Below are 25703 nucleotides of genomic sequence, written 5' to 3'. Positions count from 1 at the left end.
CCCATCCAGCTCCCTGCTTGTGGCCTGGGAAAGCAGTCAAGGATGGCCCAAAGCTTTGGGACCCTGCACCCGCGTGGGGGACCCGGAAGAGGTTCCAGGTTCCCGGCTTCGGATCGGCGCGCACCGGCCGTAGCAGCTCACTTGGGGAGTGAATCATCGGACAGAAGACCTTCCTCTCTGTCTCTCCTCCTCTCTGTATATCTGACTTGGTAATAAAAATAAATAAATAAATCTTTTAAAAAAATTCCAAATTTCTCTAGGGAAAAAAGATGCATTAAAGCCAAAAGCCCAAAATACTTTCAAGAAAACGTTTCTTCAGCTTCACATTTTCAGAGTTAAAATAAAAATAAACATAAAAACAGTTTGCACAATTAGCTGAAGAAAAAAATTCTCAAGATCCTTCTGTACGGGACATAAATTACAACTTTTGACTGAAACTGTCAGTCACCGTGGATCAATATTGGCTTTCTAACATAACCAGAGCGATTTGCAATAACTGACAAAAGCTCTGTCCAATGGTTTCATCTGAAGAAAAAGGAAGAGAGAGCTGGTAAAGAGAGAAAAAAATGAAATATTTCTGCTTCCTGTTCACTAGGAGCTACATCTCAGGGCAGCCAAGGCACTGCTGTTGATGGGAGACAGGAAACTCTGCTAACAGAAAATCTGCCAAAAACGTAAAATAAATGGCTCTGAAAACCACCATTTTGTAGCCTCAGAGAAAAATCTGATTCAGGCATATTTTATCAAAAGAAGCTAAAATCGTCAGGGGAGAAGTTACAAGGAAGTCTGGTATCTGTTTAATGTCAAGACATTATTCCACAATTTCTCACTAATCAAAACATTTTCTTAATTAAAAGAAAAACTTTTAGCTTTAAAACAGAGATCTAATTATCACCACCAAACCCAGGATCACTAATACTAATAAAAGCAGTCACTATGTGCCTCCTATTTAATCTGAATCTAATTAACTGCAACATCTAACTTCTAGTTTGCAGAAAATATAGAGGCCAGCGGAACAAGCTAAATGACACAAGGAGAGAAAATTCGACTGCCCCATAATGTGGAATACTCCCCATGACCGAGGAATCTCTCCAGCAAGGCTGTGTCATTTAAGAAACAGAACAAAACACAAACAGAAGGCAGGGAGGAGAGTGGGATAGAGGAAGAACTGCTGCATGCTTAGTAGCCCATCAGAAACAAAGTGAAGTCCCTGAGACAACCAGCTAAAGACAGTCTAGTGGGCAAGTGGAAACATTCCAGCATGTCCTTGGTATAATCCTGGGGACTCCAACAGCTACTTCTGTTGGTGTGACAAGACTGTAGTTGGCCAGGAGAAAGCTCTTGTTTCTTGGACACAGATATTGAAGTACCTTGAAGGATCTTGATGTGCTTATCTGCACTTTAAAATTATCCAATAATCTTGCTGACAGGTAAATAAACAGAGGGGACGGGGAGACCAGGAATGGGAGGGCTATTATCATACATGTTTATTACTTAAAAAATTATTTTCTTTTTATTTGAAAGACCAAATAAATGGAGAAAAAGATATTCCATTTGCTGCTTTGCTCCTCAAATGCCTGCTGCAGCCTGGGCTAGGCCAGGAAGAAGCCAAGACTCTAGAATTCAACCACCTGAGATATGCCTGTCTCCCAGGGTGTGCAACAGCAGGAAGATGAAACCGGAACAAGAGCTGGGGCTCAAAGCCAGGCCCTCCAACACGGAATGAAGATACCCCAAGTGGCATTTCAAATTCTGAAAATATCTACCCCATTTCCCTACTTCAGTACAAGTTTGAAAATTTCTGCAACAGTCTTTAGAGCAGGTGTTTGGCTAGGCAGTTAGCATGCCCACACGCCTAGGTTCAGTGGTCAGCTCTGGCTCCTGGCTCCAGCCTCCTGGTGCTGCTGACCCTGCAAGGCACAGGTGATGGCTCAAATAAGGGGGTTCCTTCCACTCATGTAGGAGATCTGGGTTGAGTTCCTGGCTCTAAGCTCGCAGCTAGCCTGGCCCAGCCTGGATATCGCTAGCATTTGGGATGTAAACCAGCAGATAGGGGGTCTCTGTCCTCTCTCTCTGTCTCTTTCTCTGTGTCTCTTTCCTTTTCTCTTTCTCTCTTAAGTAAATAAAGGGAAGTTTTTTTGCTAGTTGCCTCCCCAGATAGTTGCAACAGCTAGGGCTGTGCCAGGTTGAAGGCAGAAGCCAGCAGCTTTATACTTATCTCCCACATGGGTTACAGGACCCTTGGGAATCTTCTGCTGCTTTTCTCAGGAGCTGGACTGGAAGTGGAGCACCCTGGAATCAAACCAGTGCCTATGCAGCAAGCTTATGTGCTATGAAATAATGCCAACCTCTCCTTTTATGAACTTTTTTCTCTTTTTCTCTTCTTTTTTTCTCCCTTTCTCCCTTCTTCCCTCCCTCCCTTCCTTTTCTTTCCTTCCTTCTCTTCTGTATAAGTTAGAGTTGAAGTTCAAGTTTTGTGAATGCTTTTTGAACACAAAAAAATGAAAATTGTTTTTTCTTCTCTAAAATCTTTTAATATACTGAATATTGTAAGTAGTGAAGGCTCATTGTGCTACTTCAATAAACTACATTTAGCTGTAATAAAGTATTTCTTTGTAACATTATTAATCTATACTCACTAATATTTTACTTAACATTTTAAATTTTTTCCAAATGAGATTTCATGGCAGTTAATTACAATGTCTGTGTAATTGTCAGGCTATACTAGCTTCACAATTTGGTATCCTTATTTCTTCCTATTCTGAAAAATGTTGTTTTATTAAAAAAATTTTTAACAGTGAATCTACTTCTGTCTAATATAATTGCTGAGCAGTCCAGCTGCCCCACTTCCCATCCAGCCCTGTTCTAATGTGCCTGGGAATGCAGCAGAAGATGGCCCAAGGACTTTGGTCCCTGTACCCATGTGGGAGACCCAGAAGCTGATCCTAGCTCCTAGCTTCAACCCCGGTCCAGCTTCAGCTGTTGTGGCCATCTAGGGAGGTAACCAGCAAATAGATGATCTCTGACTCTCTTCTCTCTATATTAACTCTTTCAAATAAATAAATGATTTTAAGAAGATGATGGTGACATAGGAATAAGAAGCATAAATATTGAAAAGGAAGAGAAAAAAACCTTTCTTGAATATTGGATTTTCTAAGACTTTTAGATAAATAATCATAAGTCAAACACAATGACTAGAAAAAAATTTTAAAAAGCACATCCATCCAGAACTGTTGAACTATCAAAACTGCTTGAGCAGGACCCTCAGAGCATGCCTCACATTGGGGATCTGGGATGGGTGGGAGGCTGGGTGGGGCTTTTCCCTTTGTTTCTCCCTTGACCCCAGATACAGGGAAAAAAATGATATTAGTGTGGTAACAATGGTATTATCCACTTTCATCCTATAACCCTTGACCCTTTGTACCCTAATCAACTAAGTAAGATTATTAAGAAATAAATAAAAAAATAAAAAGCACATCAGATTTTCTTAGCCAATAAAAAAAATTTGAATAAATAACAGAAACTTAGAAATCTGAATAACTAGGGACAGAGTCAGGTGTAGCAATTCTCCACCTGCAGTGCCAGCATCCCAAATGGGCACAAGTTCATGTTTAGACTTCTCCACTTCTGATCAGTGCGTGGCTAGTGGCCTAGGAAAGGAGTGGAGGATAGTCCAAGTCCTTGGGTCCCTGTACTTACTTGGAGACCTGTTAGAAGGTAATGGCTCCTAGATTCAAACCAGCGCAACTCTGGACATACTGGCCAAAGGGGAGTGAGCTGGTAATTGGAAATCTCTTTCTCTCTCTCCCATCTCCTCATCCTCCCTCCTTTCTTCTTCTCTCTCTCTGTAACTCTTTTACAAATAAATAAGTAAATCTTTATTTAAAAGGTAAGCCAAAAAGTAAAAGCTTTTACTTAAGTATTTTTCCTCTCAAAAGTCTCCAAATTCAATGCAACCACAGTCAAAATATTAGTAGATTCCTTTTTGCAACTTGACAATATAAAATATGGAGGGGAAAACAAGTCGTAATGGATATTAAAACTATTAGTAATTGGAAAAGTAGAGATCAATGGAACAGAATAAAACAACCAAATTATAATTTAATAAATGCCATTAATCCCTATGGTTAGCTGGTTGGAAAACAAGCAAAGCTCAGTCCATATCTCATAAACAAAAAGTAATTTCAGATGAGCTAAAGACTTAATAATACACAATTATACCTCAACAAAGCTGTTAGAAAAAAGATATAAACATAAAATGATAAAAATTATGAGACATAGACAATAAAGAAAACACTTCAACCATCATATGGGAAACTCTATAACAGCGCCCAAATCAAGAAGCCATAGGGGGAAACGATGTGTGGAAAGCTGTAACACATAATACAAAGATCAATTTCCTTAATTTGCAAGAACTTGTATACATAGGCTAACAGAAAAATGCAGAGACTAACAGAAAAAAGATGAGCAGGGGAGTTCAGAGAAAAAGAAACAAATATGCCCAACAAAACATATCAAATACATTCAATTTAAAACAACAATGGGGGAGAATCAAGATGGCGGAATAAGGTAAAGACACATTTAAAGAGACAGAGAAATATTAGCCAGTGTGAAGCAGAGAGGGCACATTCCAGGAAATGGGAAAGGACAGAACAACAGCAGAAGGGTACCTGGAGACTGACAGACACAGGAAAGCAGCCAGCACAACGGTGAGGTGTTGCAGTGACTGATGCCCAAGCAGCATTCTGCAAACGGCAATCTGAACTCTATCGGCAGCCAGAACTCCACCAGCAACAAGGTGGGAAGGAACATTAAAAGGGAGCTCCAGAGGTGAACCAAGACAAATAACTGTTTGTCCTGCTGATCTGTTTCATTTGATCAGGAGCAGAGACAGAGCAGCAGGTCCCAAACGGGCAGTGTGAGAACAGGGTGGATTTCACAGCCCAGTCTGCCTCCTGGAGCCGAATTAGGTACCATTTTGTTTAAGGGAGCAAAGACTATAGGGCAGGACTGCATGTGTACTGAGCTGGGAGTGAACTCATTTCTGACTCTGTGAACTTCAACAACGTTGCATTCTACAGGTTCCACCCAAGATAGGTCTGGGTAGCCCTCAGACCTGATGCCCAGCAGATCAAGAACTCTAGTAGTGGCAATTCAGGCACCATTTCTTACAGTGTGGCAAAGAATTTAAGACTGCAGGGGACAACAGTGAGCTGTACATGCACTGAGCTCAGCAAGAACTCACTGAGCTCAGTGCATTGCACTGTTCTCACAGGAAAATAATACAAACTATAGCATCGTATGGGTCAAGATAGGTCTGTGTGGCCCTCAGACATAACAGCCAACAGGTTCTGGCAAGATCAGCAGCATTAACAATCTAGCTATAAAGGACGCCTGATGTCTCCCTAATCCTAAGACCTACTCCAACTGGAAGTGGGAGAAAGGTTGTACAGACAACAGTGCAACCTTAGTAAGGTATCACAGAAGGTGGAGAGTGGTGAGCCAGGAGCTGGGACTATGGATACCATGGTGGAAATCTAACATAAGAACCCAGACTCGGAACTCTCTGCAGAGAGTGGCACAAGTGACTGCAAACAAAAAGTCGTATCAACTGCAAGAAGTAAAGTTGAACTGTAGGCCTGTGGGTGACACAGCTTAGAAAACCTGCCAAAGGAGAAGAACCTGGTAATCAGAAGAGCAATGACCAAGAGCAAAACAAGAGACAGAACCAAAATGAATATTATTGAGGTCTCCCCTGCAAAGGAGCAAAACCCTTTGCCAACCTCAGAGGTCACTGAGGAAGACATCCAGAGAACAGGGGATACAGAATTCAAAGCACTTGTTATAGAACTTCTTATTAACAACAAGAAACACGTAAAGCAGGCATTCAAGGAATTCAAGGATTAAGTGACACCGGAAATGAATAAAATGAAAGCTGATACATCAGAAATGAAGAATACAGTGGAACAAATTAAAAGTACAGTGGAGAGTCTCCAAAATAGAATGAAGGAGGCAGAAGAAAGAATCTCAAAATTAGAAGATATTTCCTGTTACCAGGGGGAAACAAACAAAAAGCTGGAAGCAGAACTGGATCAAGCTAAACAAAGTATTCAAGAATTGAAAGACACTATTAAAAGGCCAAACATAAGAGTTATGGGAGTCTCAAGAGGTGCAGAAGAACAAATTGGGTTTAAATATGTATTTAATGAAATAATGAGGGAAATTTTCACTAATCTGGAGGAAGACTTGGGAAACAACATCCAGGAGGAGCACAGAACTCCCAACACTGTTGATCAAAAGCGATCTTCACCAAGACACATGATCATCAAGCTCTCTTCAATCGAACATAAGGAAAAGTTCCTTAAATGTGCACGTGAAAAAAAATCAACTGGCATACAAAGGAATGCCAATTAAACTCTCAGGAGACTTCTCACAGGAAACTCTACAGGCAAGAAGAGAATAGAGAGACATATTCCAGATTCTAAAAGCAAAAAATTGTTGGCCCAGGATAACGTACCTAGCAAAACTTTCCTTTGTCTTTGAAAACAAAATTCTTCCACAGTAAAGAAAAGTTAAAAGAATATGCCTCTTCGAAACCTGCCCTACAAATAAAACAGATGTTTTCTTGACAGAGAAAAGGAATAGCGCCTACAAAAAACAAAGGCAAATGAGAAGAACATCCCAGTAAAATAACAGAAGACTAAACCAATGAACAACCCATTGCTAAAATGACAGGACCAAATTATCATCCATTCACATTAACCCTGAATGTCAAAGGCTTAAACTCATCAATCAAACATCATAGATTAGTAGACTGGATTAAAAACAAAACCTATCTATTTGTTGCATACAGGACACATGTTTCACCAACAATGATCGGCAGAAACTATATCTCATGGATTTTGTTTTTTTTTTTTATCAGTTTCATCTCTTCAAAACACTTTCTTCTAAATAAATTCTTCAATGATTCATAGATCATACAGTAGCATTATTTTCTTCAAGAAGGTTCTTGATTTTCTTTTTTCATTTCTTCAGCAACACATTAGTCATCCAGTAGCATGTTATCTAACTTCATGTAGTTGTTAATTTCTTTTTCTTTTTTCTTCCTGTTGTGGACTTTGTTGTGTGGCTTTTCATTTAAGGGGATGTATAACAACTGTCTAATGGAGACTATCATTATCTAGCAGCATTTAATTTAACTTCATGGTGTTGTTAATTTCATTTTTATCTTCTTGTTGTTGATTTTGTATTGTGGCTTTTCATTCAAGGGGGTATATAGTAACTGTGTGATGCAGACTGTCATATCCAGATGTGAGGATACAATACAGTATGCATCTCTACTTCCAGACAAAGATGGACTCCCAATTAAACTATTTACTATATCTTGACAATAGGATGCTAGACTCTCTGCCATTGTCCATGCCTGCAATAATGGACAATTGACTGTATATGAAGAACTACACTATAGTAATGATATAGGAGAACTCAGTGAGGGGGGAGGTAATTGGGGAGGGGATAAGGGAAACCCCAGGGCCTATGGAACTGTATCATAAAATGACAATAATAAAAAGAAATAAAAAAAGAAAAAAGAAAACAACAATGGGATACTCTATCCAAAGAGCAAAATATTAAAAATGTTTCCCCATTATGTTTTGAGTGGATCCTGTCATACATTACTGTTGAGAGTACAAAGATGAAGTGTACAAAGAGCCAAAAAGAAGTGACACATCCATGCTTTTTTTCTTAATCACTTGTACTTCTTAGATTTTTTTGTAATCTGAAAGGCAGGGAGACAGAGATTTCCATCTTCCAGTTAATCTCCCTGATCCCCACAATCACTGGGGATGATCAACATCTCCAAGTGAGTGGCAGAGATCCAAGCAGTTAATCAATAACATGCTGCCTACCAGAAAGCTTCCTTAACAGGAAGCTGAAATTGGGAGCAAAGCATGGCATTCTGACATGAGATGTGTGCATCCCAAGTAGTGTCTTAAGCACTGTGCCTGCATCAAAAACCAGCCCCTTCATGTAGGCCTTTAAAAGTAAATATGAGATTGAATTTTCCTGCACCATGTTCATTTAACAACATACAGTTCACAACAATTTAGAGCAAAATAATTTCCAGCTAAAAACGGCAAAAGATCTCAAAGTAAATGCTGCAGTTGTAGAAACAGAAAGATTGTTGTACAACACAGAATGTACCTACTGTATTCTACCTTAACCATCAATATGATCACAGCAACATCTAGCCAATGTTTTTGGGTACTGCCCAGCCATTACTCTTCCTTTATCCCCTGTCCTACTCTCTATCACCATTTGTTCACTTCCCAGTAAGAAGATCTTAACAGACAAATACTCGGTTTCCTCTCCTGAAAAACAGGTACAGCCCTTTTTCTTAGTTAATTGTAAGGATAAAATGAGAACGTGCCCATAGGTTGTGTCATATAGTAAGCTGCAAATGATAGTTGCTAATTAGATGCTACATTATCATCATCATCTTTTCCTTCCATCACACAAGTTTTGAAATGCAACTTTATGTTTAAATAGCTCTACAGTATATATATATTTTCCTTGATATGTGCCTTTCATTAAAACTTCCCTTCAGCCCTTCAGAAGAAACCAAGATACTTAGAAAATAAATGTTCAAGTAGTAAAAGTCAAGGAATTGTTATTCCAAATGCGTATCCTGCCACAGCAAAGAATTAGGAAAAAATGAACATTAATGTACTGATCTTGGGAGGGCTGACCTCACTCAACAAAGGTGAAGCTCTCGCAAGGCGCAGGCCAGGCTGAGTGTGTTTTCCAGCGAATATCAATAACCTTGAACAAACCTCAGACAATTGCCGATTAGCCCCCTCTCATCTGGATTTTACTTTATAAAGGGAAAATGTACTTTCCATGAAAAAGAACTCTGCTTTCCTGCTGTACACACTGTGTAAGTACACTGATACAGAATGTCAGATCCACTCACGATATAAATCCCTGATTTTCATTACTCTGCATTTCCCACCTAAAATCTTCCCATTTCCTTAGTCTCTTCCACAAATGTCCACTGAAAAAAGGTAAGAGGAAAAAAAATGACAAAAGTAACTTATCTCCCAGTTATTACACTGGGGAGAAATCCCTAGTTAACAACTCTTAATTCTTGCTTCAATCTTCCTGTATTTTTCTTATATTTTCCTCTCATCCTCCACTACTCTTCCCTCTACTTACCGCATTTCTACTTCAGTTACTGTCCACTTAAACTCAATTTTTTGTTTGTGTAAGTTCTATATCTCCTGTACATACCCTGAGAGTGAAAAAATGCAGCCTTACGGTTTTTAAATCTTCAGCAGAGTCCCTAGCAGCAAACCTAAAATAGTAGGTACCAAAAAATCTTTGGAAGTAAGTAGACAAAATGTGTTATCTATTCTGTTGCATATTGCAGAGCCCTAGATTAATCTTCAGAAAAACTGGACTATGGTTTTGGTGAACTGATTTTATGGTTTTGTAGCTTCATATTTAAGCATCAAGAATCAGTTTCCACATTTATAAAATGGGTCTTTTCCTTTTAGACATTTGTTTTTAAAATTGACATTTAATATTTATGAATGTTACAGAGTACAGTGTGATAACTTGATTCTCCACATATATGTGACACACAAATCATGATAATTAGCATTTCTATCTCCTTAAACATTTATCATTTCCTTGTGTTGTGAACCTTCAAACTCCTCTCTCTTCAGTCTTTATAGGATATATAATACAATGTTGTAAAGTATAGTCACCCTGTTATTCTGTAGGACACTGAAATATATTCTTCTCATCCACCTTTTTTTTGTTTTTTTTGGTATTCCATATCCAATCTCTTTTTCCCTCCTCCTACTCTTTCCTACCTGTAGTGACCACTATTCTGCTCTCTTCTTAAGGAATCAACTTTGGTTTTTTAGCTCCCATGTGTGAGCAAGAATATGCATTAGTTCTGATGTCCTCAAAAAATGTGACTTTCACTTGCTCTAGTACTACATAGAGTTTCATAAAATTAGATGAACACCAAGAGAACTTTTTAAAAAGCCAAACTGTTTGTCAAAAATTTCTAAATTTAAGTAGGAATAGTGCAGATAGCATATTAGGTGAAGCAGACTTAATTATTGCGATTGCTTCTTTCCTTAAAAACAGGAGAAGCCATGATTGTTAAATCATTGATGTACATTACGCTGTCACAGGTCAAATGTTTATGTTCTATGTTAACCAATCTTAATTATAACATATATAAAGTGTGTGTAGGCAGCTGTCTCTTACCAGGTTCTGGAAGATCCAATTTTGCCCGCTTTAGCTCTGCCATAGAAATTTGAAGCTGTTCTATTACAAAATCATCTTCATAGAAAAAGTCCTTTGCCAAGGTCTCCTGAAGAAATTCCACCAGTTCTTCCATAGACAATTTCATTAGATGTTCTAGAAGATGGAAAAAATACAAATCCTGAGTCAACAATTTACTTTAAACGGAAAAGACAGTACATTCTATTCAGGTGTGGCCACTTTTTTTAAAAAAATTTGTTTTTGTTAATTTTCTCAATGACTCACTGGTCACACGATGCATTGCTTGCTTCAAGAATGTTTTTGATTTTTTTTTCATTTCTTCAGCAACACATTGGTCCTTCAGTAGCATGTTATATAACTTCATGTAGTTGTTAATTTTCTATTTTTTCTTCCTGTCATTGATCGTATTTTATGGCTTTTCATTCAAAGGATGTAAAATAATAATAAGTGTGTAATAGAGACTATTATATCCAGAGGTGAAGATACAACGCAGTCCGCATCTCTACTTCCAATCAAACATGAACTTCCAATGAAACTGTTAAATATATCTTGAAATACGATGCTAGACTCTCTGCCATGCTCACAATGTCAGGATACATTTAAATAGCAGACCAATGACCTTATGACTGATCATGAACAACTATACTATTGTAATGATATAGGGGAAATACATAGTGTGTGTGTGTGGGGGGGGGGGTGCCAATTTGGGGAAGGGAGAGGGGAAATCCCAGAGCCTATGGCAATGCATTATAAAATAATAAAATAAATATTGAAAATAAAATATGTCATAGGTGGAACTGTAGATCTAAGACAAAAATACACCGATATTAAAGCAGTCACAGAGAAAGGAAGGCAATGTCATTGGGGATACAGGGGGAGAAGGTAGAGGAAAACTTCCAAATACTTTCTTGTCTTTAATAATAACCATACCTAGGTTATTAACTCAGAGCAAATGTTTCTGAAAGACAGAAGATACAGAATTTGGGATCACTGAAAAGATGTGGAGCTATTCTGTTTGACTCTTAAGCAACTCCAACTGTCATAGGCAAATCTGCTTTTAAAACTATATTTAGGGGCCTGGCACGATGGCTCAGTGGCTAAAACCTCGCCTTGCATGCATTGGGACGCTATAATGGTGCCAGTTCATGTCCCAGCTGCTCCACTTCCCATCCAGCTCCCTGCTTGTGGTCTGGGAAAGCAGTAGAGGATGGCCCAAAGCCTTGAGACCCTGTACGGCATGGGAGATCTGGAGGAAGCTCCTGGCTCCTGGCTTCGGATTGGCTGAACTCTGGCCACTGTGGCCACTTGGACAGTGAACCAGCAGACGGAGGTTCTTTCTCTTCACATCTCCACTTTGTAAATATGCCTTTCCAATAAAAATACAGTAATAATAATTTTACATCATCATTAACAACTGTGTAAGAATAAACTGTATTATGCAGCACAACTTAATCATTTTATAATAGCACAATTAGTACCCAGGTATTTGAACCAGCACCCACTGTCTCCCAAGGTTCACATGAGCAGGAAGCTGGAACCAAAAGCAGAGTCAGGACTCAAGTCCAGGCACTCTAATAGAGGAGGTGGGCATTCCAAGCAATATCTTGGCTGCTACACCAAATACCAGTCTATTTCAAACTAAGGGAATTAAAAAAAAATAAAATAAAGAAAAAAATGCCTCCTACAATCTATAAGCTTCAGCCAACCTCAGGTTCTAGTGCCCAGAAGCAGGCCTGTTTTGATTTTTTTTTAATTGGTCAATGATAAATTGCATATATTTATGGTGTATAATATATTTTGATACAGGCTTACACTGTAAGCTGACCTCATATTTTTCTCTGTAATGAGGACACTTAAAATCTACCCTCTCAGCAACAGCTAAGTAAACTCTATGTTACTGTTAACTGTAGCCGACATACCATATGACAGATCTCCACAACTCAGCGTGTGCCTGAGTCTGGGTCTTCCCACTAACATCTCCTGGCCTGTGTTAGTCCCCCAGTGCTTTCTAGTTTTGGAAACCTGAATTGGTTCTGAAGGAACTTCTGTCCCTGAATTCCTGTCCCAACCAAGAAAAATACATGTGCAGTGTTAATGATATGGTGGCTTATAAAATAATCACTACTGCTCAGGCTGATTCACAAAAGGTAAAGAAATTCTTTGCTTGTCAAAATTAATCCAGCATCATTATAAGAAAGAACTTAAAAGGCAGACAGTTACAAAGAAACAGAATATTATGCTTATACATTTTCACATGTATGGAAAACATTACAATCCCTTACTAAAGATTCTGGTTTTCATCCATTCACAGACCAGAGAGAAAGGCAGTAAAGGAGGAGGGAATGTGCAAGGGAAGGAGGAGAAAAAGAAGGGACTTTCAAAGGGTTGGTTGCATAACAAAGCCCGAGTCTGTAGGACTACTGTCTTCATCAGCCTTTTGCTCCAGTGCTTCAGTTTGGTTTGTGTGTTGGAAAAATGCATCACACTCCGAAGCCGTTTCTTGAAAAGAATACACTATACAAGTGCTTTTAGAGGAATTTTTCATTCCTACCTTAAGTATGCCTAATCTGGCCCTTCTGAAGTCCATTCTTTTCAAATAAACATGGAAACAATCTTATATTATATTAAAGCACTAACATGAACTTATACCACCACCAAAAAAGCACAGAGAAAAGCTACAAACATCATCCCATGCACTCAATGAGCTTACAATTTAGCTGAATATATAAGGAATGTGCAAGTGGTGAGGCTTAGAACTAACACTACCGAGTTTTAAAGCTTTCAATGATTCCCTTTGCCACACAGATGCCAAGAGGAGTCACCTAAGTTTTAAGGTTGAATTAAGACTTGAAAGATGAACAAGGTACTATATGGTTCTGAAAATAAAATCTCCTTCTGGGATTTTTAAGGTAACATACAGCATATCAAATTCAGAGTTCTTGAAACCCCGCACCTGCAGTCCAAGGCCTTCAGCTGTGAACATGAAAGCCGCCACCGCCTTGCTGCCCTTTGGAGCTGTAGACAAGGCCTGGAGCTGCGCCAGAAGTCACAACACAGTTGGCAGGGACAGACCTGCAGGTTCCCCAAGCACAACCTGGAGCTGCAGGCTTTGAATCCGGAAGGAAGCAGTAGCAGAAATGTTCTCCATGGCCCTTTTCACTTTGATTTCTCCATTCTCCCATTACTTGAGACTACTCTAACGAAAAGATTTAGTGGCTCCAATGGAGACTAACACCTACTAAGGCTAATATTATTAAATCACCAAACTGCATTCTTTTGTTTAAATATGAAAATGAAACTGATAAAAGAATCAAAGACATCTACAACACATTCAGCATCTAATATTAAAAAAATAACCACTGATTTTCAAGCATTTTTAAAAAGCATTACTAAAAGGCAGTGAATTAGATGTTGGTATTGAGAAAATAGCTTTTCTTACTTTTGTGTAATTTTAAGATTGTGTAAGACATAGCAGTAAGAACTCGTTCTCCTTCAAAGATGTAGATATCCCATATTCTGAGGTTTAGAGTAAAGGGAGTCTATAATTAAAAGAAAAACAAAATAGAAACAAGGTTAGCAGCTTTACCTCACCTTATGTTTACAATCTGATAATCAAGTTTAAAAATAAATACTCACACGATCAAGGAAACACTGAAAAAACCATTTCATTGTATAAAAACTTGTGTAGATTTCTTGAGAATCCTGCAAAAATAAAGATCTCACAATTTCTGGTCTGTAGCAAACACATACCACAATATAATACTAAATGTTAGGAGGGCTATCCTGTTAAAACTGATTATGCAATAATCTCATTACAAATACTTTTCATGAGATTTTTTTTTCTTTTTCTTACTTTTTCTCCCAAAATGTTTTCAAAATCACTCCAAGAATAAATTTCTATTAGAATAGTAACATAAGACTTAAATTTTCTTTAGTATAAAAAGGTATTTCAAAAAACTCATGGGAAAGTGGAATTAAAAGATAAACTTGGGGAATTTAGGTGAGCTGTTCCTTACGATGTTAGTGCCCAAGTATGGTTTTATGTCAGATCCAGTCTCCTATTAATGTGCTTGGAAGACAGCAGATGACTGGCTGCCCAAGTACTAGGGCCCTACCACACGTCCACAAGACCTGGATAGAGTTCCAGGTCCCTGGTTTCAGCCTGACCTAGCCTTTGCTTTTGCAGCTGTTGGAAAGTACATCAGCAGATAGAACATGTCTGTGTCTTCTTCTTTGTCACTCTGCCTTTTGAATAAGTAAAATAAATCTTTAATTAAAAAGGGGGGAGGAGAATAGGTAAGGTGCCAGCACTGTGGCACAGCAGCTCAAAGCCACCATCTGCAGCAGTGCCATCTCGTACGGGTACAGCTTCCAGAGCTGGCTGCTTCACATCCAATCCAGCTCCATGCTAATATCCCTGGGAAAGAAGTGCAAGATGCAAGTCCTTGGGCCCCTGACAGTCACATGAGATACCTGGAAAATCTCCTGGCTCCTCTTTGGTGTGGTTCAGCCCCAGCTGATGGGACCATTTGGGGAGTGAACTAAGGATGGAAGATCTCTCTGTTTCTCCTCTCTGTGTAACTCTGCCTTTCAAACAAATGAAAATTTTTAAAGGAAAAATTTTGGTACAAAAACTTTTGAAATCCATCAATAATTTACATTTTCCCACCCTCTACGAACTTTCTGAAGACCTCTTGTTTCAATGAATTTCAAAAAATCTTTTTGTATCACAATAAACTTATCTTTTAATCCAATTCTCCATGAACTTTTTGAAGTATACTCATATTTTATAGTTAACTATGTGTCTTATTAAACTGTTTAATATAATGAACTTAAATACAAATCACTAAATTTGTATGACCCTTAAAACACTTTAGTGTTATAAAATTATCTCCAAAGTAACTGAAAAATTATGTTCCTTTTCAAACATTACTGTCTATATTTATCTACTTCAAAGAAAAAGTTTGATTCTATGAATTACCAACATAATATTTTATAAATCTAATTTTCTTCAAATAACTGGTAATTACATCTGCAAGGTAAATGAAATTTACCATAAATTACAAGGTGATTGAAACCAAAGACTGGATTTAATTAGTCTAACCTTGTCTTGTTGTAGATGGGTATTGGGTCAACATCAGATCTACTTACCAAGTGCTGCTTAAGCTTGGACAGAAATTTACTCAGTATTTTTTCATGATGTTCTTGAAACCTCAAGAGTTTAGGAAAACCTTGGACAAAAAAGCCTAGAATACAAACATAAACACAACACTTCATAAAGAATACTAAGAAAAATCTCTGACTTAAATATACAACATACTTCTTTCATCTGTAACTATTAAAATGAAAAGAAACAAGCAGTGATTATAGAAATCTTTCTTATCCCCACCAGGTAAAAACCTACATAGAGGTTTTAGATAATGAAACTTTTAACTTAGTATTTACTAAGAACCTCTTATAATTTGTAAGACTAGTTCAGTATGACAGAATAGATTTGAACTAAAAACGACACTACGATTCTAACAAAAAACGGAAAGTGAACCTCTTAATATTATTTGTAGTTTTAAGACATGGAAGGGCATGCACTGTGGTGCAGTGGATGGGAGCCAATATTCTTTATCAGAGAACCTGATTTTGGCTACTTTGTATTGGATCCAGCTCCTGCCTGATGTGCCTGGGAAGATGGCACATAACATCCTAATGGGACATCTGAATAGAGTTCCGGCACCCAGCCCTTGTTCACAGATGGGCATTTGGGGAGTGAACCAGTGGCTGAAAGATTTCTCTCCCTCTGCCAATTGACTCTCTGTCACTCTACTTTTCGAGGAAATAAATGTTAGAAGCCAAAACTGGGGCTGGCACTGTGGTGCACTAATGATGACAACATCCCACACGAACACTGGCTTGATTCTCATCCAAATCAGCTTTCTGCTACTGTACTTGGAAAAGCAGCAGAAAAAGATTCAAGCATTTGAGCCTTTGTGACCCTTGGATGGAGTTCCAGGCTCCTGGATTTGACCTGGCCCAACCATAGCACCTTCAGTCACTTGAGGAGCAAACAAACAGGTAAACAATTTCTCTAATTCTGTCCTTCAAATAAATAAAACAAATCTTTTTAAAAAGCAAAAATAAAACCATGCTACCATATCACAAATGCCAAAATCTTTTAATAGGTTTTTTTTAAATCATTCTTTTGTTTTATTGGAATTTTGGTATGTGACAGATATTTTATTACTTTTCTCAGATTTACTCAAACATTCATTAGTATAATGTGCCTAAAGTTTGTATCATCATCACTATCTTTTCTCTAAGTTACATTTAACATGAGCTAAACCAAATGGGCATTATGTGATTAATGCTATTTCAAATCACATTTTACCCCAACTGTACAATACAATCTAAGATTTCCAAGAGGCAACTAATTATAAATGATAAATTAATACTAATTTTGCATTTTTAACTGGCTGAATTTTACAACTATTTTAATGTATAAGGTTCCTTTCAGGAATTTATACAATCCACTGAAAAAGGCCATAGCCTTGATATACTTCATGACATCTTCACATTGGTATTTCCCCATCTGAGTTGGAAATGTGTTACTAGACGATCAAATGTGTTTTTTTGGAAAAAAAAAACATTAAAGGGACATGTTTATTGGATGTTTAACGTTATCTGTTGCAATCTTTAAGACTCATGATGTTCATTAGCTTACTAATGTTCCTAAGATTTATTTCAGACTCAATAAAATGTATTTTTTAACTCCACCTTGCAGACATAATTCACTCATGAGTTCATTTTACCTCACAGAATATCTGCTTTCCAGAAAAGAAATGATGTTCCTCCCAAAACCTGCGGAACATGCCATTGGACTCAAAGCTTTCCAATTCACTGGGCAGGTTGATTTCTTAACTAGTGTTTAGTTTCCCAAGGTGTGTACAAAAATCTCCTGAGTCTCTGTTCCCCCGCCGCCAGGTAATATTTTCCACTGAAATGATTTCATTTTAAAAATCTATATTCCTCTATAAGTGCCACTTTCATGGTCAATTTGATAAGATCTGGAGTTGTAAAAAATTTAAAAGGATTCTTGATTTTGAAAAAGTTGATGCAGAGTGGTACTGTGACCCAGCCAGTAAAGCTGCTGTCTGCAATGCCAGCAGTCCCATGTGGGCACTGGTTGGTGTCCTGTCTGCTCCACTTCTGTTCCAGTTCCCTGTTCACGTCCTGGGAGAAGCAGGAAGGAGATGGTTCAGGTGTCTGGGTTTCTGCCTTGTGACAGACCTTGAGTGAAGAAGCTCCTGGCTTCAATCTAGGCCAGCCCTGGCCACTGTGTGGGAGCTGAGTCAGATGGAAGACGTGTATGTGTGTGTGTGCGTAAAACTTTGTTACTCTGCCTTCCAAATAAATAAATATTTCTAAAAAGTCAATATACTTTAGTAACAACTATTTCAAGGATGCTAAAATCTTCAACATTTCTTCATTTTTCAATTGTGTCCCCCTAATATTCAAAAGGTGTTATCACTTATGATACAAAATTCTAAGTAACTCTTCATTATAAAATTCGATAGGCAGACAAAGAAACAAACATCTTTAAGTATATTTAAGAACAAATAATAGGATAGAATTAATATTGCTCTATTAGACTGCTGACAATAATTACTGAGGTAAGCTACCAACAGTTTAAAAACATGACTATTTTCTAAAATTGGACTGTGTTCCATAGAGCCATGTGCCACTTAATCTGTAACATCTGATTCTGCTTCAAGACAGATCAGCAACACTACTCTACAGAAGAGCAAAGTTAAGACTGACATGAACTATTTTCCTTCAGAATGCTACTGCCTACTGGAATGGTAACCCAACATAATAACATGTTCTTATTTCTGGAGTTATTTATGTGATGCAAAGTGCCCAGAAATCATTATCAAGCAAATAATATTATAAAAATAATTTGCAAATGGACATGAAGGGAGACAGATAAGAGCAAACATCCACTTGCCCCAACAACCCTAACACTTCCATAAAAATCACATACTGAGAAGGTGAAATTTAATAAATGATGGACTGTGGAAGGTTACACTTTCTAAAAATATTGAAACAGCGCCTAAAATATGTTCTTAGAATAACTAGTGTTAAAATCCTTCAGAAAGTGATACCATCATGTAGATGACTCTGGGAAAATAACTCTGTATTATATGGGCAAATGCTACTTTTATTTCCAAGACAAGCTGAAATCCAAACTCTCTGAAATAAAGTTTACCATATATCCTTTCAAGAAAAAGGTTATTAAAACATGCTAACTTCAAAATCATGAAAGCACTGAAGTTCTGAAATACTAAATAATCAAGAATCTGGAACATATTATTGCCATTTATTTAAAATGGAATAAGTTTCATAGCTCAAACAGCTAAAACTCACACTTGAAGTACAAAGCTACTATACATCCTTCCTTCCAATATCTAAAAATAACTATCAACATTAATTTTCTTAATAACTTCAACAAATAGTTATTATAATGTTCGGAGGTAAACACTTCACTGAAATAACTGCATGACTATCTAAAAGTTTTAATCAAAAATCACCTTTCATTTCCCCTCAAAATAAAGATTTCTTACAAATTCTTTCAAATCTAAATTAGTTTTATTTGACTGACAGCAAATAAGGAAAGAATTGTTAAATGAAAATAATATGCTTTGGGGAAAATACAAATGAAAATCAGTATGAATGAAAAGTTTAGAAAGTTCAATAAAGAAAAATAACAAATACTAATTAATAGAGTAAGCCCTGAAACATTTAGATTGTTTCTGATTTTTGCTTTAATATATACATATATATATATTCTGTCTCCTACTGTCTCTTACCATGCATGGCGTGTTTGGGACCCGAGAAGAGTTTGACTAGGGCCCAGAAGGCATCTTCCTCGTTCATATACATGAGGAGCAGAGCTGTGATCTGGCTCATCCCCTGACAGTACCCGACTTCCTAAAACAAACAAGAAATAAAAACTGGAGATTTAAAATTCACGTTACATGGATATGCATATAGAAAATGCTAATTCTAAATAAAAAACAGAAAATGTTTAGGCATATTATTTAACCAGAAATTATGGAGATAATCTTCACAGCATTATGCCATATAATATGAAAGAATAAAACTGTGTTCAAGAATAAATGTACAGGTACAAAGTCCAAACACACACACACACAAACACATTTTACCAACCTCTGACCAATGATGTTATTTTTCTTAAAAAAAAAAAACCCCAATAGTTATTTTATTTTATCTATGACTCTCAGCTCACTATCACTGTTTTGCTTAGATGCTGGCAAGTTCTACAAGATATGTGAACAAATCTAGAGTGGACTGTCGGCAGAGTGAATGTCACCAGATGGGATTAAAGACTAACAAAACCATTCACACTGAGTCTATGGATGCAATTGTAGCCATGAAGCAACTGGCAAAAATGCAAAGGAAACAATTTGGAGAGGAAAACAATGAAATAAGCAGTTGCCAGAGATAACTGGAGAAAGACATAAGGTCCCATGATGGGGGACAGAAAATGTAGCTATCCTTATCATCAACTGCTACTCACTCACCAGCCTCAGTTTCCCTGAGGCCCAGACAGTGCTGCGTTTCTATCAGGTCCTTTTCACAAACATCTTTCCAATGCTGCTTCATGTGATGGATTTTTGTTCTTGTAACATTTTACTCATAAAATGAACGACTTTCATGTATTTTACAATATAGTTTAGGAGCACAGTAATATTTCCCACCCTATTTCCTAATTTTTTAAACATTTTTACAATGTCATACTTTCAGTTTCTTTCTTAAACACAAGTTTAATACTTCATTAGATAAAGAATTAAACAGCTACAAAACAGAAAAAATAAAAAAAATACTGATCCCTCAACAGTACAGACAAAGGCTGTGAACAATAATCAATTCTTGAACTGTCAATCTTGCTCCTAAAGATTTACTAAGATTCACTATGCATAATGGTTTCCAGCTACATCCATTTTGCTGCAAAAGACAGGATTTAATTTATTTTATGCAGTTGAGTACTATTCCATAGCACATATATACCACACTTTCTTTATCCAGTCATCCACTGATGGACATCTGGTTGAATCCCTATCTTAGCTACTGTGAACTGAGCTGCAATAAATATGTGAGTACAAATAACTCTCTTGTATGCTGATTTCATTTCTATTATAATTAAAAACTTTGAAAACTATACATTTGAAGGTTCGAAGGCTATTTTCCCTTGAAACCACCAAGTCAACAAGTGTTTGTTTTACACACATATTAGGTCATTCCCCAAATTACCTCCTCCTCCACAATGTGGAGCCTATAGCAAGTAAGCACACATTTATCCTACATGGGCCTCACCTAACAGATAAACTTGGTTCTGAAAGGAAACCCCCTCAAGAAGGAAACATGGCAAGAGTCAAGTAAATATCTAGCCATCAATTTTCTGTCCCTCTACACTGCCCCTTCTCAGACTTACTTGCTTAAAAATTAAAGCAATCAACAAAACAAAAATAGTCTGGCATTCACTGATGCACTGTGGTCATATTTAGGTTTTCCCACTTCCAAATCACCTCTGCTTGGAGACCTCAGGGTGACCACAAAAGAAGAATCATAGATCTAAAAGAGACGCTAGAGACCGTCTAGGCCTAAGATGGAGAAATGCGCCTGGGGAGCCTTGCTAGGTTTGGGGTGCCCAAAGAACACTCTCAGTCTCTAGCAGCATGAACCCCAGGAGTATGACAGCTTGCCTCAACTTACCGTATTATAAATAGAGTATGCAGCAAGGACATGAAATAGAGATTGTTGCCTAGAGAAAGAAAATTTACATTAAACACTGTTCCACATTCATGTAAAATGATACACTTACAAAAATAAACAGGTTAACTGAAAACAACTAATTCAGGTAGAATTACTGATGTCACATGGCAATTATTCCCAGCTCCAATCATAACAATACTGGATACAATCTAAATGTGAGACTAGATCATGTTCATTCTGACAGAATTTACACTGAAATCACAAAGAACTTCAAAATTTCTTAAATTTGCTGCGCACTTTCATTCAGCTTTCTTTTAAACCAATCCAACAGAAGCTGCTGCCTAAACACACTGCTGGAGTGGTCTTTTAAAGACTTAAGTAGGGCCTGGCTAAAGTCTTCGTCTTGCACGTGCCAGGATTCCAAATGGCACCGGTTCTAATCCCAGTGTCTCCATTTCCCATCCAGCTCCCTGCTTGTAGCCTGGGAAAGCAGTAGAGGATGGCCAAAGCCTTGGGATCCTGCACCCGTGTGGGAGACCCAGAAGAGGCTCCTGGTTTCGGATCAGCTCAGCTCTGGCCATTGTGGCTACTTGGGGAGTGAACCAGCAAACAGAAGATCTTCCTCTCTGTATATCTGACTTTCCAACAACAACAAAAATTGATTAATCTTTAAAAAAAAAAAAAGATGGAGGTATAGGCTCAGCTAATTGGCCACGACCTGTAGGCCTGGGGCAATGCTCCCCAGTAAAGTGGATTAACTCTAAATCAGCCTCCTACAGAGGGAAGGGACCCAAGGACTGAATGGGTGGGAATGGGAGCAGCTAAGTACACCATCAACCGTAATGATTCACTAGCAAAGTTCTTGCTTTCAACACTACAATCTCAGATCTTTAGTCCAAAAGGAAGAATACTTCCACCAACCAGGAGGCCTAACAATGACTCTACTGAACTGGAAACTGAAACTGCCAAACCAGTACTCTGGGCTCCTCAAACCTGTGCATCAGCAGGCAATGAAGGAAGCCAACTGGACTGGCTAGGAGATAGACCCTGACTGCCAAGGAGAAAATGGTTGCTGCAACACAGTAGACAGAGGAAGATTATGTCTCAATTATAGGAGAACATTTGGGCATCTCTTATCAAGCACTAAGATTCAAGTCAAGGGAAAATTACAACTCAATTCAGGCAGGACTAATGGTTCATAAGATAAGGAACTGCAGCCAGCTGAAATACTTGCTAAGGGCAAAGAAAAAATGGAATTGGCAGTGGAAGAAGACAATTGTAACCAATGACCAGCCACAGAAATGACTAATTCTTACATGTACTTCTTATTTTGGTATAAATATATTTGCTTAAACATACATGTTAATTTTTTCTTCCTTCTCTTTCCTTTATTATAACAAAGTACATTAGTAACAGTTAACAGTATATCAGGGTATTTAAGTTTAACAAAGCAGAAGTATAAATATAATCCAAGGACTTGGGATCTTCTTGTGACAAATGGATTAATACATTTTGTTCCATGTAACAGTATTTCACTTGTGGCAGAAGTATGACTCCAGAAATCAGGAATAGTTGAAGGACAGCTATGTAAGTACAAAGTTGACAAGGGTGGACTGTAATGGTTGGCCCTGTGTGCCAGCTTGTCTAGGTTACTACTTATTCATTATTCAAACACTGATCTAAGTGTTACTGTCAAAGTATTTTGCAAACTGGTTAAAATCCACAAAGCACTGATTTTTAAAAAATTTATTTTCATTAAAAGGCAGGATTACAAAAAGAAAGAGACAGAGATCCTCAATCCACTGATGCATTCCCCAAATGGCCGTAACAGCAGGAGTTGGACTGGTCCAAAGTCAGGGAGCCAGGAGCTTCCTCCACATTTCCCTGGTTGGTGCAGGGATCCAAACACTTGAGCCATCCTTCACTGCTTTCCCTGCCTTGGGCAGAAGCTGGATCAGAAGTGGGGCAGCAGGGACTCAAACCAGCACCCATAAAGGATGCCAGCATTGAAGGCAGAAGTTTAGTTCACTATGCCAAGTCACCAACCTCCATAAACAGCTGATTTTAACTTGCGACAATCCAAATAATATATGTGGGATTGATTCAACTAAAAAACCACAAAGGCAATTTCAGGCTTCTTTGAAGAATTCCTGTCTCTGAGAGTACCCAACCTAACAGTAAGGATATCACATTCCTCATTGAAATATCTGGGTTCAGTTCCCAATTCTCACTCTTCTTCTGGCTTCCTGTCAATACTGACCCTGGAAATAGTGATAATGGCTCAGGTAGTTGGATTCCTGCCACACACAGAGATCTAGATTATGTTTCCAACTCTCAGCTTCAGCCCGTCATTGCAGGCAATTGGGAGACAAACCTAAAAATGGTAATTCTGTCTGCCTATCTTCCTCTGCCTTAAATAAAAAAACAAAAACAATTTTTGTTTTCAGAAAAATCTGCCTACAGACAGCAGTTTGAGCTTTGTGCTCAAGAGTTATAGCCTGGAATGACACTGTGGTGTAGCAAGTTAAGTTGCTACCAGAAGTGGTGGTATTCCATATGCATTCCAGTTTGAGTTCGCGCTGCTATATTTCCAATGTAGCTCCCTGGTAATGGCTTGAGAAAGCAACAGAGGATTGCTCAAGAGCTTGGGACCCTGTACCCACTTGGGAAAGCTGAAAAAAGCTCCTGACTCCTGGCTCCAACTTGGTTCAGTCACAACCACTGCAGCATTTGAAGAGTTAGCTAGTGTATGGAAGACCTCTATCTCTGCCTCAATCTCTTCTTTTCTGCAACTCTGTGTGTCAAATAAATACATCAATCTTCTACAAAGAAAGAAAACAGCTGTAGTCTTCCTGATGGGCTGATCTACGGATTCTGCTTTTTCCTAGTCAACCCGTACAAGGAGACAAGCCATATGTGCAATCCTTCCTAGTGGTTTCTGTTTCACCAGTAGGCCCCTGCCAGACACAAAGTTCAGCAAAACTACACCTTTCATTCATACACTGTCACGGCAAGTATATTTCAGTGTGTAGTACAATTATTGCTCTGTTATATATATTTGATCCATTTTCATTTCATTCCACTCATTTCTCCCTCCTTTTTGTTTTATTTATGAATAGGGACAATTTTACAGATAAATATTTATCATTCACATAGTTGCTCATTTTTTTAATCTAATGAAAATATCTACATTTCTAACAATTTTAAGATTGTAAAATGATTCTTTATCAATTATATAGCACTTGCTATATCAAAGGTTAAACAACATAAGTCAACTTAGATTCTAAGTTTCATGTATTAATTGATCTGTAAAAGTTTAAACTTCTAAGGATTTGAATCAAAGCTAAAGTCTCCATAAGAACCTCTAAATACATTTTAGTCTAAAAAAGAAATTGATGAAGATTAATTATAAATGCCATTTACATTTCATAATATTAAACTTTACTTACTTAACACCATATCTGTCTCTAAACATAATATGGTCCCTAAACGTGCGGTTGACATCAAGGTCTATTTGTCTGATATCAGGTGAACAACCCCGAGCTCTGTGTTTTAATTTCTGAAGAAGAAAAACAGGGGAAAAAAGCACATTTTTATAGAAATCACTTGTTAAAAACTTTATGACAAATAGTAAAATAATTTTCAATTAAATGTGTTTTTGTTTGGTTTTGTTTGGTTTTGTTTTTTGGTCTTGGAAACCATGCCCATGGTTTTAAAAAAATCAAATACAAAAAGGCAGACAAAGAAAACCTCCTCTCCTCTTTAGGGCTCCATCCATGCTACTCCGATTCTTTCACTCTTCCCTACCCTCTTTCCCCAGCATCCTGTCAATATAAGATTTTAATTTAGGATAAAGAACTTTCAAACAACTCAAAATCAACATACCGTATGATCCAGCAATAGCACTCCTAGGAATATATCCAGAACAATTGTTTTATGAGAAACCAACATGCACTCCTATGTTCATAGCAGCACAATCAGTAATTGCAAAAACATGGAAGCAACCAAAATGCCCATCAACAGAGGATTGGATAAGAAAGCTATGGTTCATCTACTCCATGGAATACTACTCAGCTATTAAAAAAAACAAAATGCAGTTCTTTGTGGCCAAATGGGCCAAACTGGAAACCATAATGCTAAGGGAAATGAGCCAATCCCAAAAGGTTAAATACCACATGTTTGCCTTAATTTAAGATGATATGATGTTATGTATAACATGTTATGTTATGAATGTTATATGTTGTGTATAAACTAAAATTGAAGTATAGGTGAGGTGGTCACAGAAGGTGGCTAGGAACTCGCATTTACTTTTAACATATTGGTTACTCATTACTATGTCAATTAATTCCATAATGATGTAAATTTTTGCTGATGGTATGTTGGAGCTTTTAATTGATCGGGATGATACTCTGCTGGCTCTGTCTTCAGACCAGAAAGGGTATACCTAAGAAGCCATTGAACTTGACTGGACAATAAGATGCTGGACTCTATGTTTGGTATACGCTTGCAATGGGGGGATTTCAACTGAACTTGAGCTGTGGTTATGCAACAAGGTGGAGGAATTCACCATGGTGGGAGGGTTTGGGGAGGGGTGGGGAGAACCCAAGTACCTATGTAAC

At 37.7% G+C, this 25703-nt stretch overlaps 1 protein-coding gene across 4 annotated transcripts in view; it reads right to left on the bottom strand.

The window, feature by feature from the left end:
* The window catches only part of USP6NL (USP6 N-terminal like), a 190691-nt gene that overhangs the window by 20401 nt on the left and 144587 nt on the right, over positions 1 to 25703 (bottom strand). For all 4 annotated transcript variants that reach the window (XM_058669479.1, XM_004588517.2, XM_058669478.1 and 1 more), the window contains 7 exons: positions 24534 to 24643; positions 21085 to 21133; positions 19158 to 19278; positions 15451 to 15545; positions 13936 to 14001; positions 13739 to 13838; positions 10282 to 10434 (listed from right to left, as the gene is read on the bottom strand). In XM_058669479.1, the coding sequence (XP_058525462.1) occupies positions 10282 to 10434; positions 13739 to 13838; positions 13936 to 14001; positions 15451 to 15545; positions 19158 to 19278; positions 21085 to 21133; positions 24534 to 24643 (694 nt within the window). The remainder of the gene's footprint in view (positions 1 to 10281; positions 10435 to 13738; positions 13839 to 13935; positions 14002 to 15450; positions 15546 to 19157; positions 19279 to 21084; positions 21134 to 24533; positions 24644 to 25703) is intronic.

Source organism: Ochotona princeps, chromosome 10, assembly GCF_030435755.1.
Source record: "Ochotona princeps isolate mOchPri1 chromosome 10, mOchPri1.hap1, whole genome shotgun sequence".
In the NCBI taxonomy this organism is placed as follows: Eukaryota; Metazoa; Chordata; class Mammalia; order Lagomorpha; family Ochotonidae; genus Ochotona; species Ochotona princeps.
This window is presented reverse-complemented; position numbering and strand designations above follow the sequence as displayed.